At 33.1% G+C, this 17420-nt stretch overlaps 2 protein-coding genes across 3 annotated transcripts; both read left to right on the forward strand.

The window, feature by feature from the left end:
* Positions 1–4906: 4906 nt before the first annotated feature.
* Positions 4907–11874, forward strand: LOC133196314 (leucine-rich repeat-containing protein 74B-like). The gene is made up of 12 exons (XM_061332222.1): positions 4907–5039; positions 5173–5384; positions 5795–5902; positions 6032–6125; positions 6254–6303; positions 7483–7564; positions 9338–9423; positions 10446–10640; positions 10726–10818; positions 10964–11227; positions 11366–11451; positions 11611–11874. Exons 1-12 carry the CDS (start codon positions 4907–4909, stop codon positions 11795–11797), a joined length of 1590 nt encoding a protein of 529 aa, XP_061188206.1. The 3' UTR covers positions 11798–11874.
* A 2542-nt stretch (positions 11875–14416) lies between these two features.
* LOC133196315 (uncharacterized) lies at positions 14417–17160 on the forward strand. 2 transcript variants are annotated; one of them, XM_061332223.1, is made up of 8 exons: positions 14417–14461; positions 14583–14835; positions 15048–15095; positions 15691–15777; positions 15892–15942; positions 16073–16135; positions 16834–16923; positions 17042–17160. In XM_061332223.1, exons 2-8 carry the CDS (start codon positions 14782–14784, stop codon positions 17102–17104), a joined length of 456 nt encoding a protein of 151 aa, XP_061188207.1. In that variant the 5' UTR covers positions 14417–14461; positions 14583–14781; the 3' UTR covers positions 17105–17160. The 2 variants fall into 2 exon arrangements, with proteins under 2 accessions (XP_061188207.1, XP_061188208.1); XM_061332224.1 differs by having other exon boundaries at positions 15051–15095.
* The last annotated feature ends 260 nt before the right edge of the window (positions 17161–17420 follow it).

Raw genomic sequence — 17420 nt, forward strand, 5'->3', positions numbered from 1 at the left:
CAATTACTAAACCCAATGGAACTTCCGTCAGTCGTACCATGATTTTAAGAACATTCATATTGACTGTAAAATGCAGACCTCTCGTACATCAAGAGGTACATGTACTAAAAATGTAACAAACCTGTCATCATCAATGTGCACGTGTTTTTGGGTTTTCACCACTTTCCCTAGGTGACGTCATACACTTCACGGTTGAGAACTTTTGAGCACCGATTTTAGTGCACAGTTACCAATAAACACCTCTAACCTTTTTTTCCATAATTATCGGCCACGCAATCAAAAAATATTTCTCAAATTATGTTACCCTGCGTTTCTTTTTCCTTTCAGTATATTTTGTATATCTTTAAACAGGTGTTATTTCCAGGTCTTGATAAAAAAAGTGATTAGATGTAAATCAACATCAAAACAATAAGTAAGGGCTTATAGGGATAAATACTTATAAGATGGTGATTTATAACATATAGATTTAACTTCTTGTTTGTGCATATACATATAGTAATTCACGGTGGAATTTTAACAATAAGTAACTCCACTTTCAGATGACCATAAAGATCTCAAGGTGGCTTAAAGTATATTGACAGACAAGACAATTTACATAGTAGCGGTGTTTGTAAAACAATTACCTGGTCAAAAATTTTAGATATCTGTCCGATCACAGTCCTGCCCTTGTCAAAATTTGTGTATAATTTACAGTGAAGAATTCAAACCATGTTCTACACTCTGAATATATAGAAAAGGTAAAATATCTATAGGCCTGTTGGGGAAAATTAACAGTCATTTTTGAGGTATGTTTCGGTATAAAATCTGAGCTCTTTGGTGGAAAAAGTTAATTAGATAATGCATTATTAAAGCTTAAAGCATTTCCCATGTTGAAATTAAAAACCCTTAACGTTTTATGAGCCACTGAGCAAGACTTTTTATGGTTCTCGAGTCTCGATCTTGTAGATGTAATAACAAGAAAAGAACGACGAACGCATGAATATTTGTTTAATGAAAAAAATATTAATACACTGTAGTTGATAGTTATGCTTTAACATTTTGAATACAAATCATTAAGATTTTGTGTGTGTGTATTTTGATTTTGTATAAAACTTTCGATGACATCCAAACTATAGATCTCATACCCCGTCTTAACTAAGAGACCTGTGACTCTCACCTTGATCCATTGAGGAAAAATGCTGCAATTTCTTTAAAACCATTGTCTTTGAAGTTTTGTTTCACTTAGATTCGAACACAAGTTATCTATTCAATAGACATGGGAAGGTTTAGCAATCTAGAACGAATCAAATGAGAACATCGTTCAAGCTTATTTCATTAACACTTAGGAATTTATAAAATATTTTGTAAACCTGTCAATGGTTTATTAAATTTCATTTAGTAGATTTTCTGTCTCTTTGTATGCTTGAGATAATAACCTATGGATTTTCGTATGTTTGAACAATGGCGATATTACAGAGATTCAAGATTGATTGTTCTGAAATGGATGCTTGATAATTCTTCTGTGTGTGTCGTTATTTGATGAACTCTTTGCTGGTTGGACTATATTATCACCTATAACAGAAAAGGTCGAGATGAAATAGTCTTAATTTACTACGAAATGGACAGTTTAATGATTTCTATGCTGCACTTAATGAGAACTAGTGTTATTTGATGTCCTCCTTCGCTAGAAGTTTTGAGTTACAGCGAGTGGTCAATTTAGAAATATTCGTTTAAGTGGGTAATTATACTTTTTTTACATTGAAAAAAAAAGTGAATGGACAGCATGCATATGCAAGTTTGTCTATAGCTGTCTGTCTGTCCGTCTGTAATCAAATTTCAAAACGCTACTCCTCCTACAGTTTTGGTCTGATTTCAAAATAACTTGGCACATAAGTAGATTACACTGAGATACATAACGCTCTGTATCGGTTTTTGATTTCGATGAAAGGCATTGCCTTGGTTACTAAAAATAGGAAATTTTGTGAAATATATTCAAAACGCTACTCCTACAGTTTTGGTCTGAATTAATTATAACTTGGCACACAAGTAGACTACACTGAGATAAATAATTCTTTATATTGGTTTTTAATCTCGATGAACGGTGTTGCCATGGTTACTAAAAATAGAAATTTTTGTGAAATATATTCAAAACGCTACTCCTCCTATTTAGTCTGATTTAAATATTACTTGGCAAACAAGCAGACTACACTGAAATACATTATTCTGTATAACGGTTTTTGATGTCGAGGAACGGTGTTTCCCGTACTAACAACCAAAGAAAGATATTTTATTGTTTATATTTATATCTGTATAAATAATCATTTAAAGTAGATTGCAATGCTTACTGAAAATAGAAATTTCTCTGAAATATTTCCAAAACACTACTCCTCCTACCGTTATGATCTGATTTCAATATAACTTGGCACACAAGTAAACTATACTGAGATACATAATTTTCTTTATTTTTTTATTTTGATGAATGGTGCTGCCATGGTTACTAAAAATAGAATTTTTTTTTGAATTCGTTCAACAGTCTACTCCTCCTGAAGTTTTAGTCTGATTGCAATAAATCTTGCCAAAAAAGAGACTAATTTCCATTTATTGCTGTTGTAAAGTTTTAATAATGTTTATGTGCTACTTTTCTTGTTATAAGTACAAACCAGTAGAACTTCAGTCTCGTCAGAGACTTCTGGTTTTTGTAAATTGATTAATACACTATATGCACAACCAATGTAATATAACTTCTAAATATAATTTAAAGCAAACAAATACGTAACTTCTAGGCTGATGTGTAAATATTGGGACAAGAAAGATTAAGACTCTTCCTCTGGAGATCTTTACAATGTAAGCAAAAGCTCCTGATAATGTTCCCAATGCCTTCGACCTTAATAGCTAAAACACCACAGGGAATTTGTGAAATAAAAGAAATCGTTCAAATCATAATTCTGTACACTTATTATTATTAAAATTCACTGACTTTAATTAATTTAATTGCAATATCGATCAGAAGTGGTGCTGTGCCGTAAGAATAGACGAGTGCCTTTTCATAACAATGAACAAAAGATTTTGCCCAACGGATCGACCTATCGATTTCAAACACGTTATGCTGCTGCGGAAAAAAAAAATTAAAAATAGCTCCGTAAAACTTTAAACCTCTCGGTTTAAAGCAGCACTGAATTAAAAATTAAGGACCATCGTTGTCAGATATAAGGTAAGATTTTTAAAAATACATGTAGTTTTTCCCCATCTTTTCAATTTTTGGCATTAAGAGGAAAAAAATTCTACATCTATAGACTGACGGAGAGTAAGACTGATTTCAGTCGCAATGAACATGGAATTAATTTTTAAATATCTTTTTTATACTTTGTGATCAACTGAATATTTAAAGCAACGAACTACTTTATAAATTCATATGCTTAATAATATTTTGCTGACGATCTTTAAAAAAGTCGGTTAAAATCTCTCTTAAAACGAGAAGAGAGACCTTGATTTCTTCAAGAAAGACCATATAATTTTTCAAGCATCAATAAATCTATTAATCAATAAAATCTTCCCAAATTTTAATTTTTTATAAATATAAATACTTTAAAAGGAGAAAAAGTAAATCTATTTTATTTAAATTATAGTGCTCAATGAACGATTTTTTACGGGGTTCTGAAAATTTTGTATTTCTAAATCACCACATATTTATATTTGGTAATATATATTCATACAGAATAGTTTATAAGGCTGAAATAATAATTGTGTGCATTGTTTATAATTTACTTCTCAACAATATCTTTATTGTGTCTCCTTCACTTCTATTTTGATCCATGTTTAAACTGGAGCAAAGTTTGTGGTAAAGATTTTTTTTTTTTACGTAAAATGATACCTGTATAAAAAAAAATACCCGGGTATATCGTAAGGAAATATTCATGCTTGATTGTTTCAATAACGAACCTTTTATATTTCCTCTGTAACTTGTACAACAAGTGTGAATTTTCTTTGTGCGAGAGAAAAATACGAACACTGATATATAATGAACATGCCTTGTATACCAGAATATCAATATTGAACTTTAGAAGTAATCTGATGCCTGCATTGTTTGAAGGCGATGGTCGATACTCTAAATTCCTTTATATTTAATGTATGATGTATTAATCTTAGTAATTCGTATGCTAAGATAAAATTGATTTACGATCTCTTATTGTCATTACCCTGGACAACAGAATTTTTAACAATCCGTTCCAAGCAATAGCAAATAAATCTCCATTATTTCTGTTGATTTGAACTAGACCATTCTGATGCATGCAAAGGACCATGTTTGCATATAACCATATAAGCTCTTGCTAATTGACTAATATATTTACAGAATATCACAGATGTATTGCATTAAGTGATTTGTTTTACCCCGTATGCATCCTATACTCAGCATGGATGTTGATATTTCTCATATTTCTCTCAGATTCAATGACGTTTTAACCGTCTGCTCCCAATCCTTAAATGCAGTGTCGTCATCTGCAGGGCAATGTCGTCTGCTCAAGTTAGTCTGAACTTATAAACCGACACGTTAAGGATTTTAATGCATTCTGAATGAAGGAAAAGTTTTTTAAAGGATGAAGATAATCAAAAAGCTAATAAATTTTCTGTTTGGTGACCACAAAAATCAACTAAGTCGCTCTATAATGGACTAATGTGGAATACTTTAAAGGGTAGCGGTCATTCAACACATTAATGAAATTAAAAGCTTAAAAGTGTGGCTAGTTGATGAGAATATACTTTTAATTTCATTAATTTAAAACCCAAACATTCCCGGTGATTTCTTGTGCTTGATAATTATTTTAGTCCAGATCATGACAAAGTTCACGGTTTCTTTGATCAATGTTAATGATTAAAGACTTTTGCTGTTGTACCTAGGTTGTCAATTGAAAATGGGACAGACTAAACAATGACTGTACCCCGAGAAGAGTCCCAAGTCTTTATCACTAACAAAGACCGACAACTCACTGTTCTTACCGACCAAAAGAAGGAACATCATCTTCCACAGAGTCCTGACTGCTTGAAAACACCAACAGATACAGGTAATGTAGTTTTAAAAATCTAAATTAAAGCTGAGTGATGATCAAAACAAATAAATGCGACATTGTTCTACCGATAAAGTACGTTTAAACAATTAAATTTTTATTTCAAAAACATATTCTGTACTAAAATCAGATGGAGACTCCTATTTCTTTGACACTCCAACGCCGGAAGTACCGGAGACTGTCATCTCCTCTACCAGTCAGAGCACCTACCTTAAAGCCTGCAGGATGTTAAGTATAACGCCCTCTACCTTCTGCCTACGATGCTTGAACGAAGCCACACTTGTTATTCCCCATCATGGTATCGGACCCTCTGGTGCCAAAGCTGTTGCCATTGCACTTGTGGTATTGTCTTAAACTGCGTTTCCTTACTTGTCAAATTCATTTAATTAATGCAATAAAGTAATGTCAAAGTATATTAACACATGTATTGTGTAAGGTAAGATTCTTATTGTAGTTAGATTAATATTGAGACTATAACTGGAAATTGTTCAGATGATACTATACCTCTAGGGCCGATACATTTTGACCTTGTACTTTCTCGAATGTTGCATTCAAATATGACGATATATATGTTTGTGAGTTTTAAAGGATGTAAAAAAAAATTTAAAAGGATGATCCTTCATTTTTGCTTAAAACAGAGTTCTTACCATTAAGTTCCGACAACCCCTTGCAGCCGATACCTCCCAAAGAAGACTTTCTCGTTCATGACTAAGACTTGATTATTTTTTGAAAACTCTTCCATTTAATTTCAGAACAATTCAACTATATCGCGTCTGGATCTTTCCAGTAACGGCTTAGAGAGTACCGGATTGTTCTACATTCTAGAAATGTTACAGTCTAACAAGATGATATCAGATATTGTGAGTAAAAAAACTCTAAATTATTTCAAATTAGTAAAATATGAATCAGAGGAAACTGAATTAAACAACTTATTTATTCAAAACAAATATAATAAGTTAGAATATAAACAAGGTGTTCATCATTCATAGAATCTAGCCAGAAATGATCTTGGTTCCAGAGGAGCTCAGCTGATTTCAGAGTCTCTTAGGAAAAATAAAACGCTCACAAAACTCAACATTTCTGGTAAATGTATTCCCAGTATAGAAACAATGAAATATTTTTGTTCTTTTGTAATTTTTATTTTTGCGACGCTCTTTGATGGTAAAAGAGTTAAAACAACTTTCTTAGAGAAGCAACTTTTTCTTTTCTAGGAAACAATTTCTCAGAAAAAGACGCAAATTATTTAGGAAAGCTAATAAAGGTAAGGAAATAGTTTTTCGTTCCAAATTCAGATACTGAATAATCCTTTTGAAAATTATTGTAATCAAAAGATTTTTGCTCGACATGTATAAAACTCACAGGTGACTCTCGATGGCTCAAATCTTGATCGATCAAAGTTTTTTTTTAATCTTTCGAAGTGAGTCTCCCGTCCCCCTATATAACTTTCGCGAACCCTTAATCTCTCCGAACCCTTGATCTCTGGAAGTCAAGATCTCTGCATTCCCATAATGCATATTCTATTGTAATTTACCCTCGATACTTGTACATCGAAGTGGGTATGTGTACGCAAGCTTGACCTATTAATGCTGTACATAAAGACATTATACACGTTAGCAGTGCATGTACTTTTATTTTAATTGAGGATGCAGGATTTTTTCCGGGGGTTGGGCCCACCAGCACAGAGTACTTTTGAACTCAGCAGAATTTTTTTTTGACAAACCAAAACAACAAAAACAAACAAACAAACAAAAACTTTCTTAAACCTGAAAAAACCTATTTCATGGTGATTGGGGTGGGGGTGGGGTGTATGACAAGTCATTTTCTTGAGTCAATTAACTTCAGATACATGACTCTCCTAATCATTTAGGGGAAGGGTTCTAAAGTCATTTTTTTTTTCGTATTATACATTGAAATTTAATAACTCTGAAAATCCCGGGGACGGGGTTTCTGACCCCCTTTCTAGGTCCGCTCTTGAAGGACACATTTATTGTTTCTTGTCATCTAGAGTTATCCGTGCTTAAATTCTTAAACTTAGAAATATCTTGACGGTTAAATCATTTTCAAAATCCACATTTATCTTGAAATGTTTATTTGTTATCTTTTTAATCTATTTTCCAAATCAGCACAATCTAACAGCTTATGCTCACATTATAAAGAAAAATACTCATATATATAAATTCTTTTAGCTTTCTGGTCTTAAATATGACTTGCACGGTGTCTCGTGTACATTGCACAAAAACCAATAACTAATATACTTGATATTCGTTATACACGTATGTAAAAAAAAAAACAACAACAACAACAACAAAAAAAACAACAACAACAACAGCAAAAAAAAAGACAAGACAAAACAAAACAAAAACAACACTTGATTCATTTTTTTTCTATGCGTAAAAAATGGTACATGATAGGTTCAATGATATGTTTTTGTACTTTGTAGAAAAACAAAACAATAAAAGAGTTAGTTCTTAGCCACAACAGTTTCCGGGAACAAGGGGGCGTTGTATTGGGCGGAGCTCTGGGTATGTCAACAATGTGGTCATTTTTAGGGCCTGTGTAGCAGTATGTACATAATATATATTTATTTTTCTCTTTAGAAAAAAACTTACAGTGTATATGAGCAATTCTCTGAATTTATGAGTGAACTTGTAAAATCTCACCTAGCATTCCGATGCGATTAAAAGGGTTTGTTGGACTTTCCTTTAAACACGCATGACATGAATAAAGTATGTTAAATTGATCAGTATTTGATATACATATTATTCTAGAATTCCTTGTATAAAACCTTTTTTGTTTGAATGTATGTACTTATTTATCTATTTAGGCTATGACACTCTATTCCATGCACCCGCTTTTGTGTGCCAAAATGAAAACAGGGTCCTGTTTTTTCTCTGAAAGTATGCCTTGTTTCTAAAACTGTCTATTACGTCGGACCGTTCAAAAAAGAGTAGATATGTCTTTAACCGTAAATTTTCTAAAAGTAAGAACTCTAGAATACAGTATATTGTTAGCCTGTTCTTTTTTTTTTTTAATATGTGCTTTGTAAAAAAAAAAAAGCCTTAATTTCAGCGAAATTGTAATCCAACATAAATACATGTATAATTTCCAGGCCCATACCAACGGTTTGAAAAGTGGGGAAAGGGGGGGGGGGCAACCTCCCAAAGAATCTGACAAGCAAAAAAAACCGTCCTCAACTGTTCAAATCCTGGAATTTGCCTAACATTACAGCAAAAAGTGGGGAGGGGGGTGGGCAATCAGCATCTAAATGGAAATGTATAATAGCACGGTATTATACTTCGAAAAAAGTGGGGGGGGGGCTCCTCCTCCCCCCCCCCACCCCCCGTGTTCTACTGGCCTGAATTTCGTACTACATGTCGTTAACTTTAAAAAGAGAAAAGGTATACGACTCCATTTTGTTTTCTTCGAAACACTTTGTAAGACAATTGATTTGAAAAAATGTGTTTGTTAAACACAAATTCCTCCATCCCCACCCTCAGTGGTTGATCTTCGTTCTTTGGGGGCATAAAAAAAAAGCAAAAAAATGATTAGGTGAAAGGATCGATGAAGTGGTGTATGATGTAATGGACGTTTGTCTTATATATACATTCTATTTGTTTAATAGTAGGGTCTCTAAAAATGGCTTGAAGACGTAATATGGAACACATTGTTGGAAACTCTTTGCTAGGCTTAATGTATTATACATGTATCTATTTTATTTTTAGTCTTAGATGTTTCAGGAACATAATATAATTATGGATGTTCATTTACATAACAATGCAATACGATTTTCTTTTACTCATTATCCCAACCTTTAGAAAAGTCATATGGTCCTTTTTTGCATTTTATAGATTAAAAGCAAAGGGTATTAATTTCCATTCCAGAACAAGCAAAGAAGCAAATCTATTTTTACTGACATTCGTGAACTTTAACATCAATTCTTTAATAAAAACAACAGCCGATAATTGATTTTCTTATTGATTGAAATAAGAAGTAATGAAGGATATCTTTTATCTTGTTCACTTTTTACACTAGACAACTCCATCATCAGTTTTATGGATTTATCTAATAATAAAGGCGAAATTCTTCAACAAACAATGTCATAAATCTGTCAGGATATGGGTTATTTTTGGTTACTGTTATAAGATATTTATCAAATTTACCATATTTTCATGAAAAGATAAGTTATTTGTTTATTTTTTTTCCAGTTGTGTGGAGTATTTTAAGATAATGTAAAACTCCACAAAAATGCTTTTTATGGTAATATATATATATATACTCTGATGAAATTTTTTTAGAGTGTAACCGTGTGCTGAAGAAACTAGATTTGAGCTGGAATCACCTTAGACAGCTGGGTGCTGTAGCCATTTGTTGGAGCATAGGGGTAAAAATTTGTAAATACTTGTCATAGTGACCAATATCTTATAGCTATCACACTATTGATGTCTTCTATTTATGTAACAAAAGGTATAAAGTTATAAATATAATTTTTTATGCTAAATAATAATTTGGAGGGTTTTTTTGTCCGTCTATCTATTCCCTGTCTGCTACTTTCACTTCTTCATAAGCTATGAAGAAAACAACATCATATATCATATTTAGTCAGATGTCAGCTAATGCTTCAGAGCTTGGAATGACCTTGAGCCAAGGTCATCTGAAGAATGTCAAAATTTGCATCCAAACATTACTTATCCATAAGAAACATTAGAAGCCTAAAAATGACAACTGGGAAAACGGAAACTATGATTAGAAGGTCAAAGGGCAAGGTCACTACAGGGACTGTGTGTGGTTCTAAATTTTAAAAAGGAAAATGGTAAAAGCAAAACAGTTGCTTATGTCTGAAGGATGACTTTAATAAAGGTCATTTGAAAGTCACAGAAATATATAATGTACATGTTTGATTTTTAGCTTATCTGAGTCAAAGGCTCAATGAGTTATGTTTGGCGTTCATCTGTATGTCTGCCGTCTGTAAACATTTCACCTTCTCCTGAACCAATGTGCGGATTTCAACAAAACCGCCACGAAGCATCCTCGGAGAAAAGGAATTCAAGTTTGTTAAAATTAATAGAGAGTCACGTCCTCTTCCAAAGGGAGATTAAGAAAACATCTTTAGAATAAATTAAAAATCTTCTTATGAATATCACGGCCAACACAAACAAAAACTTACGTAAAAACTTTCATATACAAGATTAAGGTTAAAGGAAGAAACATACTTTGCATGATAAAGATTTATATGTTTAACAAACATAAAATGTCAAGCTTATTGGTTTAAATTATGTTTATACTGTTGAAATTATGACTTTTTTCTTTTAATTTTTCCCTAAACCTTTTTCTTAAAATATGGATTTTTTCCCAATTATTCAGATATTCCTATTATTATTATTTACTTATAATTTATATAAACAGGAGAACACAAGTTTGACGTCATTGGATCTCTCATGGAACGGATTTGGAATGGAGGGTTGTCATGAAATGGGCAAATCTCTTCTAAGAAATCGAACTTTGACCTATCTTGATCTTAGTTCCAATCGTGTATCCTTTGACGCCTTTAGACAACTTTTGAGAGGTGTGGTGCATAATAAAGTCCTCAAAGTTCTTAAGGTACACTCACGTATACCGGGTATATTTCAATGCATTTTAAAGGCTTCTAAGTAGAACAACAAATAGTAAAAGTAAGATTTCTTAGGTTGGCAGCAATCCAATAACAACAGACGGGGCATTTGCAATTTTACAGTCCATTGCTGTTTCTGACACATCACTCGAAGAAATTGATTTGAAGGTATATTACATAATAATTACGTGCGGTCGTATATATCAGAATGCAAAACATGTACATGTAGTTCAGACAATTGTAATTGATCAATACGAATAATGCTCAACTTCTGAAGACCCAATATTGCCTCAATGTAATTTTTTTTTCACAGGATGTTTCAGTTGACAGCGATTTCGTTGATCTGCTAGAGCAAATTAAGAAACGACGCCCTCTTACCTGCCATTATGGCAACACCTTACGTCATGATGAGATCAAGAAAGGAGACGTCAAGCGTGTGTTAGACACAGATGATCCGGTCACCGTCTTGTTCGAATACATGAAGCAAAAGAATCTGCGGTTAATTGATCTTCTACATAACCTTGACAGAGATCACAGCGACACTATTACAAGAGACGAGTTCCAACAAGGCCTGTCTGTAAGTATCTGGAATTTCCTATTGACTAATTATACTTCATCTTTTGCTTTCTTTTATTTCAAATGAAAAGACAATTTCATCTTATTTGCACACTGTGGTGTATTCTGCGAAAAAAAGCTTTTTTTCACTCTGTTACAGAACATTGATTTACCACTGAGTGGTCGGTCACTGGATATCTTGATGAAGAAGTTAGACACAAACAGAGACGGATCTGTGGACTACGAGTATGTCATGCCAAACACCTCTGTCACGTGATCTTTTTTTCAATATAGAGTTGAAGAGACAACTTAAAGCTATGATCATCCTTACTTAAGAAAAAAAATTGTTATTTAGCAAAACAAGTTAAATGTTGAAAATTGTCTTCTGATTTTGCAAATTTGTAGGGAGCTATCAGCACGACACAAAGAATACATGAGAAAAGTCACCAGACTACGGCTTCAGGCTGACCTCGGTCCTAGCCACTACAAAGGTTACGACAAACTGGAGCAATTACGAGAGGCTGTGCGTCTGAAGATATCACTCAACATGACACGTCAAAAGACGGACACACAAAAATTACCTGATGTTTGACAGTGTTTTGTTTTCTTTGTTATCAATCGGCTATTTCTCAGTAACAAACTGATTGAAATTTATGTTCTAATGACCTTGGACGATGAATTCATTTACTTTTATTTTAAATGATTTTTTTTCTTCAGATTTTGACTATATTTTTATTTTCAAACGTTTCAATATCAATATACAGGATGGTTCATTAGAATTTAAACACAATTTCTTAAAGTTATGCAGTGCAGTAATGTAAAATGTTTCTTATTAATTAACGGTGTAAAGTTTTGTCCAATACATTGCACCACTATCAGGTACAAATCCCGCAGTTTTGAAATACCGAAAATCAGTACTTCATTACCGAAAATTTTTCTTATCAATACCGGAAATATTTATAAATGTGTATCATTACCAAAAACTTTATCATTAATTTTCCAAAATTATACATTTCCAAAATTTTTCCAACTTTCATACCTCTTCCGTTAGCTAGGCTGATATCCCCCAATTTTGAAACGGGGAGATGAAAGAGGATTTTGAGCAGTATATAATGTTATTATTTACAATCGATTTCAAACTGGGGTAAAACGCTTACAATTTTCATCATGACAATTTGCATCATACTTGTAGCCCAAAGTGGAATAAGTGTTGCCATGACACGGATACTTACCCAGTTAGTCAATATACATTTCGTTTATGGCTGCAGTAGCGAACTTTTCCCGTCACACCTTTAGCCTCAAACGGTATCTCATGAATTCTTGAGAATGATGTCTAATATTCTTTCGGAATTAAAAGAAATAATGCTCAGTAATGATAACAAACCAACTAGTTTTCAAAATTTTCGGTAGTGCAATGCAGCCATAAATCCGGGGAGACTGGCAGCCATTTTTATTCAAATCGTCATGGGATCAGATATACTTGGTTTCCTCCATCTTTGTACATCGAGTTACTCTCTTGCAAATTAAGAGTATTAATTTTGTTTTAAGTATCTCATTACATTGGTCTTAGTACAGTTAAACATTTGCAACTTGGTCTTCTATATTAAAAATACAAAAAAATTATTTCTAAGTTTTCTTCTCAGATGTTCGGTGCTGATGGATCCACAGTATTATACATTGTGTGCTAGATAACTTTCCTCTTTGTAACTTGTTATTGATGGTCAATAAATGTTATGAATTAATCGTGTTCCATTTTCCTTTTGAAATGAATTGGGTACATTCCTGAAGCTTGGAAGGTTAAAAAGTAGTGGTACCACACGGTATTTGGACGCCTTACTTAACCTTTCCAATGTTAGCATGACTGGAGATTTCAGTCGAGAATAGTTTGGATAAACATGGGAAGTGCAATAAATTCCGGATTAAAATCAAGAGTATTAAACAATTCAGTTCAGTCACTTATTTACCAGTTCAGGGCACAGAGAGGACAAAAGGAAATTACGGTGAGTGTGAAAATGTATATATATATATATATATATATATATATATATATATATATATATATATATATATATATATATATATATATATATATATATATATATATATATATATATATATGCCTGTGCTTTCCATTGTGAGCATTTTTTTTAAATTACACCTAGACTGCAGATTTTGAAGGTATGTCAAAAATCAAAAAATATTTCCTTACTGAGAACAATGAACTAAGAACGGTTTAAGGACATACGCAACGTACCTTACCTACTGATAATTTTTCAAGACATTCTTAAGATTATAGTGCTATCAGATGTTTGTAGACAAAAAATCAGCATGCATTACCAGGGGTTTTGAAAAGATATCAATTGATGAAAATTCTTGTATAATTTAAAGAAAAATATACAAAAATTACTAAACATATATTCTAGATGTTTTGTTTATCAAAACTTGTTTTAGAAGAAGTGTACAACAGCATTTATAGACATTAAAATGTAGTACACAGTTCCTTTAGGTATTGGAACTCTTCAACTCCAGGGAAAAAGACAATAAAGTTCGAACTACGTTGCGTATGTCCTTAAGCCTTACCCTCACTCGAGTTTTACTCACGTATCACTGATGCATTTAGAAATAAATAAAGTGAAACCATGAATTTTAAGTTTACCATTTATTTAAGTAGTATATTTATAACGAGTAACGGAGTATAAGAAATATTTAGTGACACCCCCTCCTTTTTTCAAGACGAGAAAAAGAATTTGATTTTGGCAATTCATCATGAAATATTTAAATAATTGTGCAATTAAATCCTCTCTCTCTCACCCTCTCCTTTTTGGGGGGTCGGGAGTTGGGGTGAGGTAATAAATATTGAGAGTACACTACAAATCCTTTGATAAAGTATCTTATGAAAGATAACTCTAAACATTGAGAAATGCCAGTGTTGAGTTACAGTCCTTAGTTTCATCACGTGACGTGTCTCTAGGCTGTGACGTCATAATAGAAACTGCGGTTTCCTCATATCCCATCGCAAAATTTTGTGGTAAGAGAATCTTAAAAGAAGTGATTTTCAACTGATGTATTAAAGTTGTACCTTTTAGTGACTTGTTACATTCATATTTTCTTTCGTAATCTTACAGATTTTTACATTTTTACATTGATTTTTTTTTTTTTTGTAATCTTACAGATTTGGGAGTTTTTGGAAGTCTTCAGTTATTGAAGATTATAAACATATATTCTTGGGGTGGCTACTCTGAATTTTCGGATCCAGGTAAGAGAGAATTTTTATTGGCCGTGTCAACCACTTAAGTATATTTGTATTTATGTATAGAAGGATGAGCGGAAAAGAACTGTAGCTTATTTTCATCAATTTGTTTATTTTATTTTTGCAGGATTAAGAGGCATTTCCTATAGTTTCCTGGTCTTGGACAGTTGTCTTCTGGGGTCTAAGTAAAAATTACCTGTCTGTATCAACTCGTTTATACAGATAGGGCATTTGATTTGATATATTGATTTTTTTTTTTTGTTCAAATTATAGTTACTGTTCTTTTTGCGTGTGGTTTCTCTCTTAAATTTTTTGTAGTTTATATAATGGATCAAACAATGGTTCCGTCTGTGGATGAGTCTCATTCTGGGGATACTAAGGTACGTACCACTGGTCTGGTTTTTCATCTGTCAGGAAACCAAGTAGCATTTTCATTATCATAAATATTTAATCTACTAATTTCCATTTACCAGTTATTATCATTTAGAATTTATCACCGGTCCTTAATTAATTGGCTTGATGTATTGTAAACTGTGTTGTAGTTGTTGAAAACTTGTCTACTTTTCCCATCAGTTTATTTAATTGTTTACAGCAGAATGAAGAAAATGCAACAAATGTCCCTCCTCCGAGGAAGGAATTGGTATGTATACACTAGGTCATCGTTCATTTGCATTATTTTTTTCAATTACAGTGTACTAGCAATTCTTTTTATACAGGGGCAGATCCAGGGGGGGGGGGGGTCACATTAACTGTAACAATTAAATGTCACTCGGAATGACTCGGAAATATTTGACAAGCAAAATTAAAAAAAAAAAAAAAACAACTTTTCCCAAACCTGAAAATTCTATTTTGGGGTGGGTGGGTGATTGGAGGTTGGGGTGGCTGGGGGTAGGAGACGACCCTTTGCTAAGTCAATTTTCTTTTGAAAGATGATTCTCCTTAACATTTTTAAAGGCCGGGGTCCGTGTTTCCGAAAGGGGGGTTCCAGGTTCTTTACTTTTACATAGAAATTTAACATCTCTGAAAATTTCCCGCGGAGAGTGAGGGGTCTGGACCCCCTCTAGATCCACCCATAGAAATGTAATTTATATTAATGTATGTGTCTCTATTTCGAAATAAGGCCATCTTTTAAAGAATTCTGTGCTTGCCTAATTCAAGGAAAATGTCAATTAAGCAAAGAAAAGCCAGTCAAGCAATTAATTTACATGTATAGAGTTAACGTTTTGTGGTCTTAGCGCACCAAAGCTTCCATGATGATAATGATGGTAGAACACGATGATGTTGACGATGAAGATGAAAGTCCAAAAGAATTGGATCAGGCTGTATGATTATATACCTATTATAATATTCTTGTCTCTGTGTTTTTTCTTCTTCTTGTAATCAATTGTACTGTAAGCTAGCTTGTTCAGTAAGAACGTACGTAATTTTTGTTTCAGACCATGTCTAGCATGTGCATGTTGCCTGCAGAGATCGCCTTGAGAGAACAAGTAACTAAACTTGCTTCATTATTTTCCCACTTAAGACTATGTATGGAACGATTACAGAAAAGAATCAGAAGCATTTTGTTAAAAATTGCTATACAGCTGTCTTGTAATATAGACATTGTTCTTATTTCAGGCACGACGACTTTCTGAGATGAGCATGAAGGATGCTCTTGCTGAAGCCTTTATTGAATCTGAGGTAAATCTACCTTCAGAACTGTAGCATTATGGTTTTTTATTTTTCTCCCGAACCCGACCCCCCCCCCCCCCCGGGGCACCAAATTTCTCTTTGACTTAAACGCTACAGATCCCGTAATGCAAATATTGTGAAATTTACGGCGCAAGATTTATTTTGCGCACTTTGGGTATATTTCGCCACTTTCCAGCATTGGTCAATCAACGACCTTTCATCCCCTAATTCTAGAGATATTCTATATATAACCAACCTGTATATTTAATCTACCTCCTAACCCTTTATAGTCGTCTCTAGAGACCAATAAACTTTTATGCCACCCGACAACAAATTCACAACAGGCGAGAAAGTAGCGAAATACATCCTCAAAGTGCGCAGAAAATTTTTCGCCGTAAATTGCACTTTATTTACATTACGAGATCTGTAGCGTTATGGTCACAGACTAAAATATAAAACTATATCGCTACAGTTCTGCAGCTAAGGTAAATCATATGAAAGTTTGTAGACTGATCCCTTCATTAACGTCCGATTTAAAGATATCTGATATAGTTAAATGAATCTTTATAAATCTTTAAAATGTTAGCTTTGTTGAATAAATGTACGTGATTGACAATTCGCTATCACTTTCACACTTCCTCTTATATTCTTATGAGTTTAATCAATGTCAAACTTGCATAAAGAAAGGAAAGTTCTTCATTTAACAGACCAGGAGAATGTCTCTTATCGCCATCCATTCAGCCTTTTCAGCAGCTGCAATGTTGCAGTCAGACGAGAGTCGCCCAGCTAAACGCAAGGTTGGACTCGGTCTAAATCTTGTTAATCCTAATTACTTCATACGTGTATTTTGTTTCAACGAATTTTGATTAAAATATAGAACAAATTATCAGTCTATCAAACATGTTTTCATTTCAGCCCAACTTCTTCAGAAGATTTATTTCTTGTTGTTTCTCCTGCATTGGTAGAAGGAGCCGTTAATTTTTATTGTTGTATTGTTAGCTGGTTATTTAAAATAAAGTACATGTATTCTAACTAAAGAACGTGTTTTTGGGTTTTTTTCCTCAATGTCCAGGTATATCAACTGATGAAAAATGTTTTTTTGAACTTTGAGAAAATTATATAGCGTAAAGGCTTATACAATAAAATTATCTTGTTCATCTTTTTATTATAATATAGGGTACGAGCCTTTTTTTACCCAGGAAAAGTCTTCAAAGACAACAAAGTAATGCACTATAAAGAACAAGATGTGTTTGTGAACACACTGATGCCCCCGTATGGCAACTTATAGCGAAGA

Source organism: Saccostrea echinata, unplaced genomic scaffold (genome assembly GCF_033153115.1).
Source record: "Saccostrea echinata isolate AGI-Se365-2 ecotype Australia unplaced genomic scaffold, CSIRO_AGI_Sech_v1 ptg000030l, whole genome shotgun sequence".
Taxonomy (NCBI): Eukaryota; Metazoa; Mollusca; class Bivalvia; order Ostreida; family Ostreidae; genus Saccostrea; species Saccostrea echinata.

Bases quoted from the DNA above. Each gene is read 5' to 3' on its own strand.
- LOC133196314 (XM_061332222.1), top strand. From the start codon at position 4,907: ATGACTGTACCCCGAGAAGAGTCCCAAGTCTTTATCACTAACAAAGAC. The intron at 5,040-5,172 runs GTAATGTAGTTT...TACTAAAATCAG, and splicing joins GAAAACACCAACAGATACAG to ATGGAGACTCCTATTTCTTT. The intron at 11,452-11,610 runs GTATGTCATGCC...GCAAATTTGTAG, and splicing joins GACGGATCTGTGGACTACGA to GGAGCTATCAGCACGACACA.
- LOC133196315 (XM_061332223.1), top strand. From the start codon at position 14,782: ATGGATCAAACAATGGTTCCGTCTGTGGATGAGTCTCATTCTGGGGAT. The intron at 15,096-15,690 runs GTATGTATACAC...TTGTGGTCTTAG, and splicing joins CTCCTCCGAGGAAGGAATTG to CGCACCAAAGCTTCCATGAT. The intron at 15,943-16,072 runs GTAACTAAACTT...TTCTTATTTCAG, and splicing joins AGATCGCCTTGAGAGAACAA to GCACGACGACTTTCTGAGAT.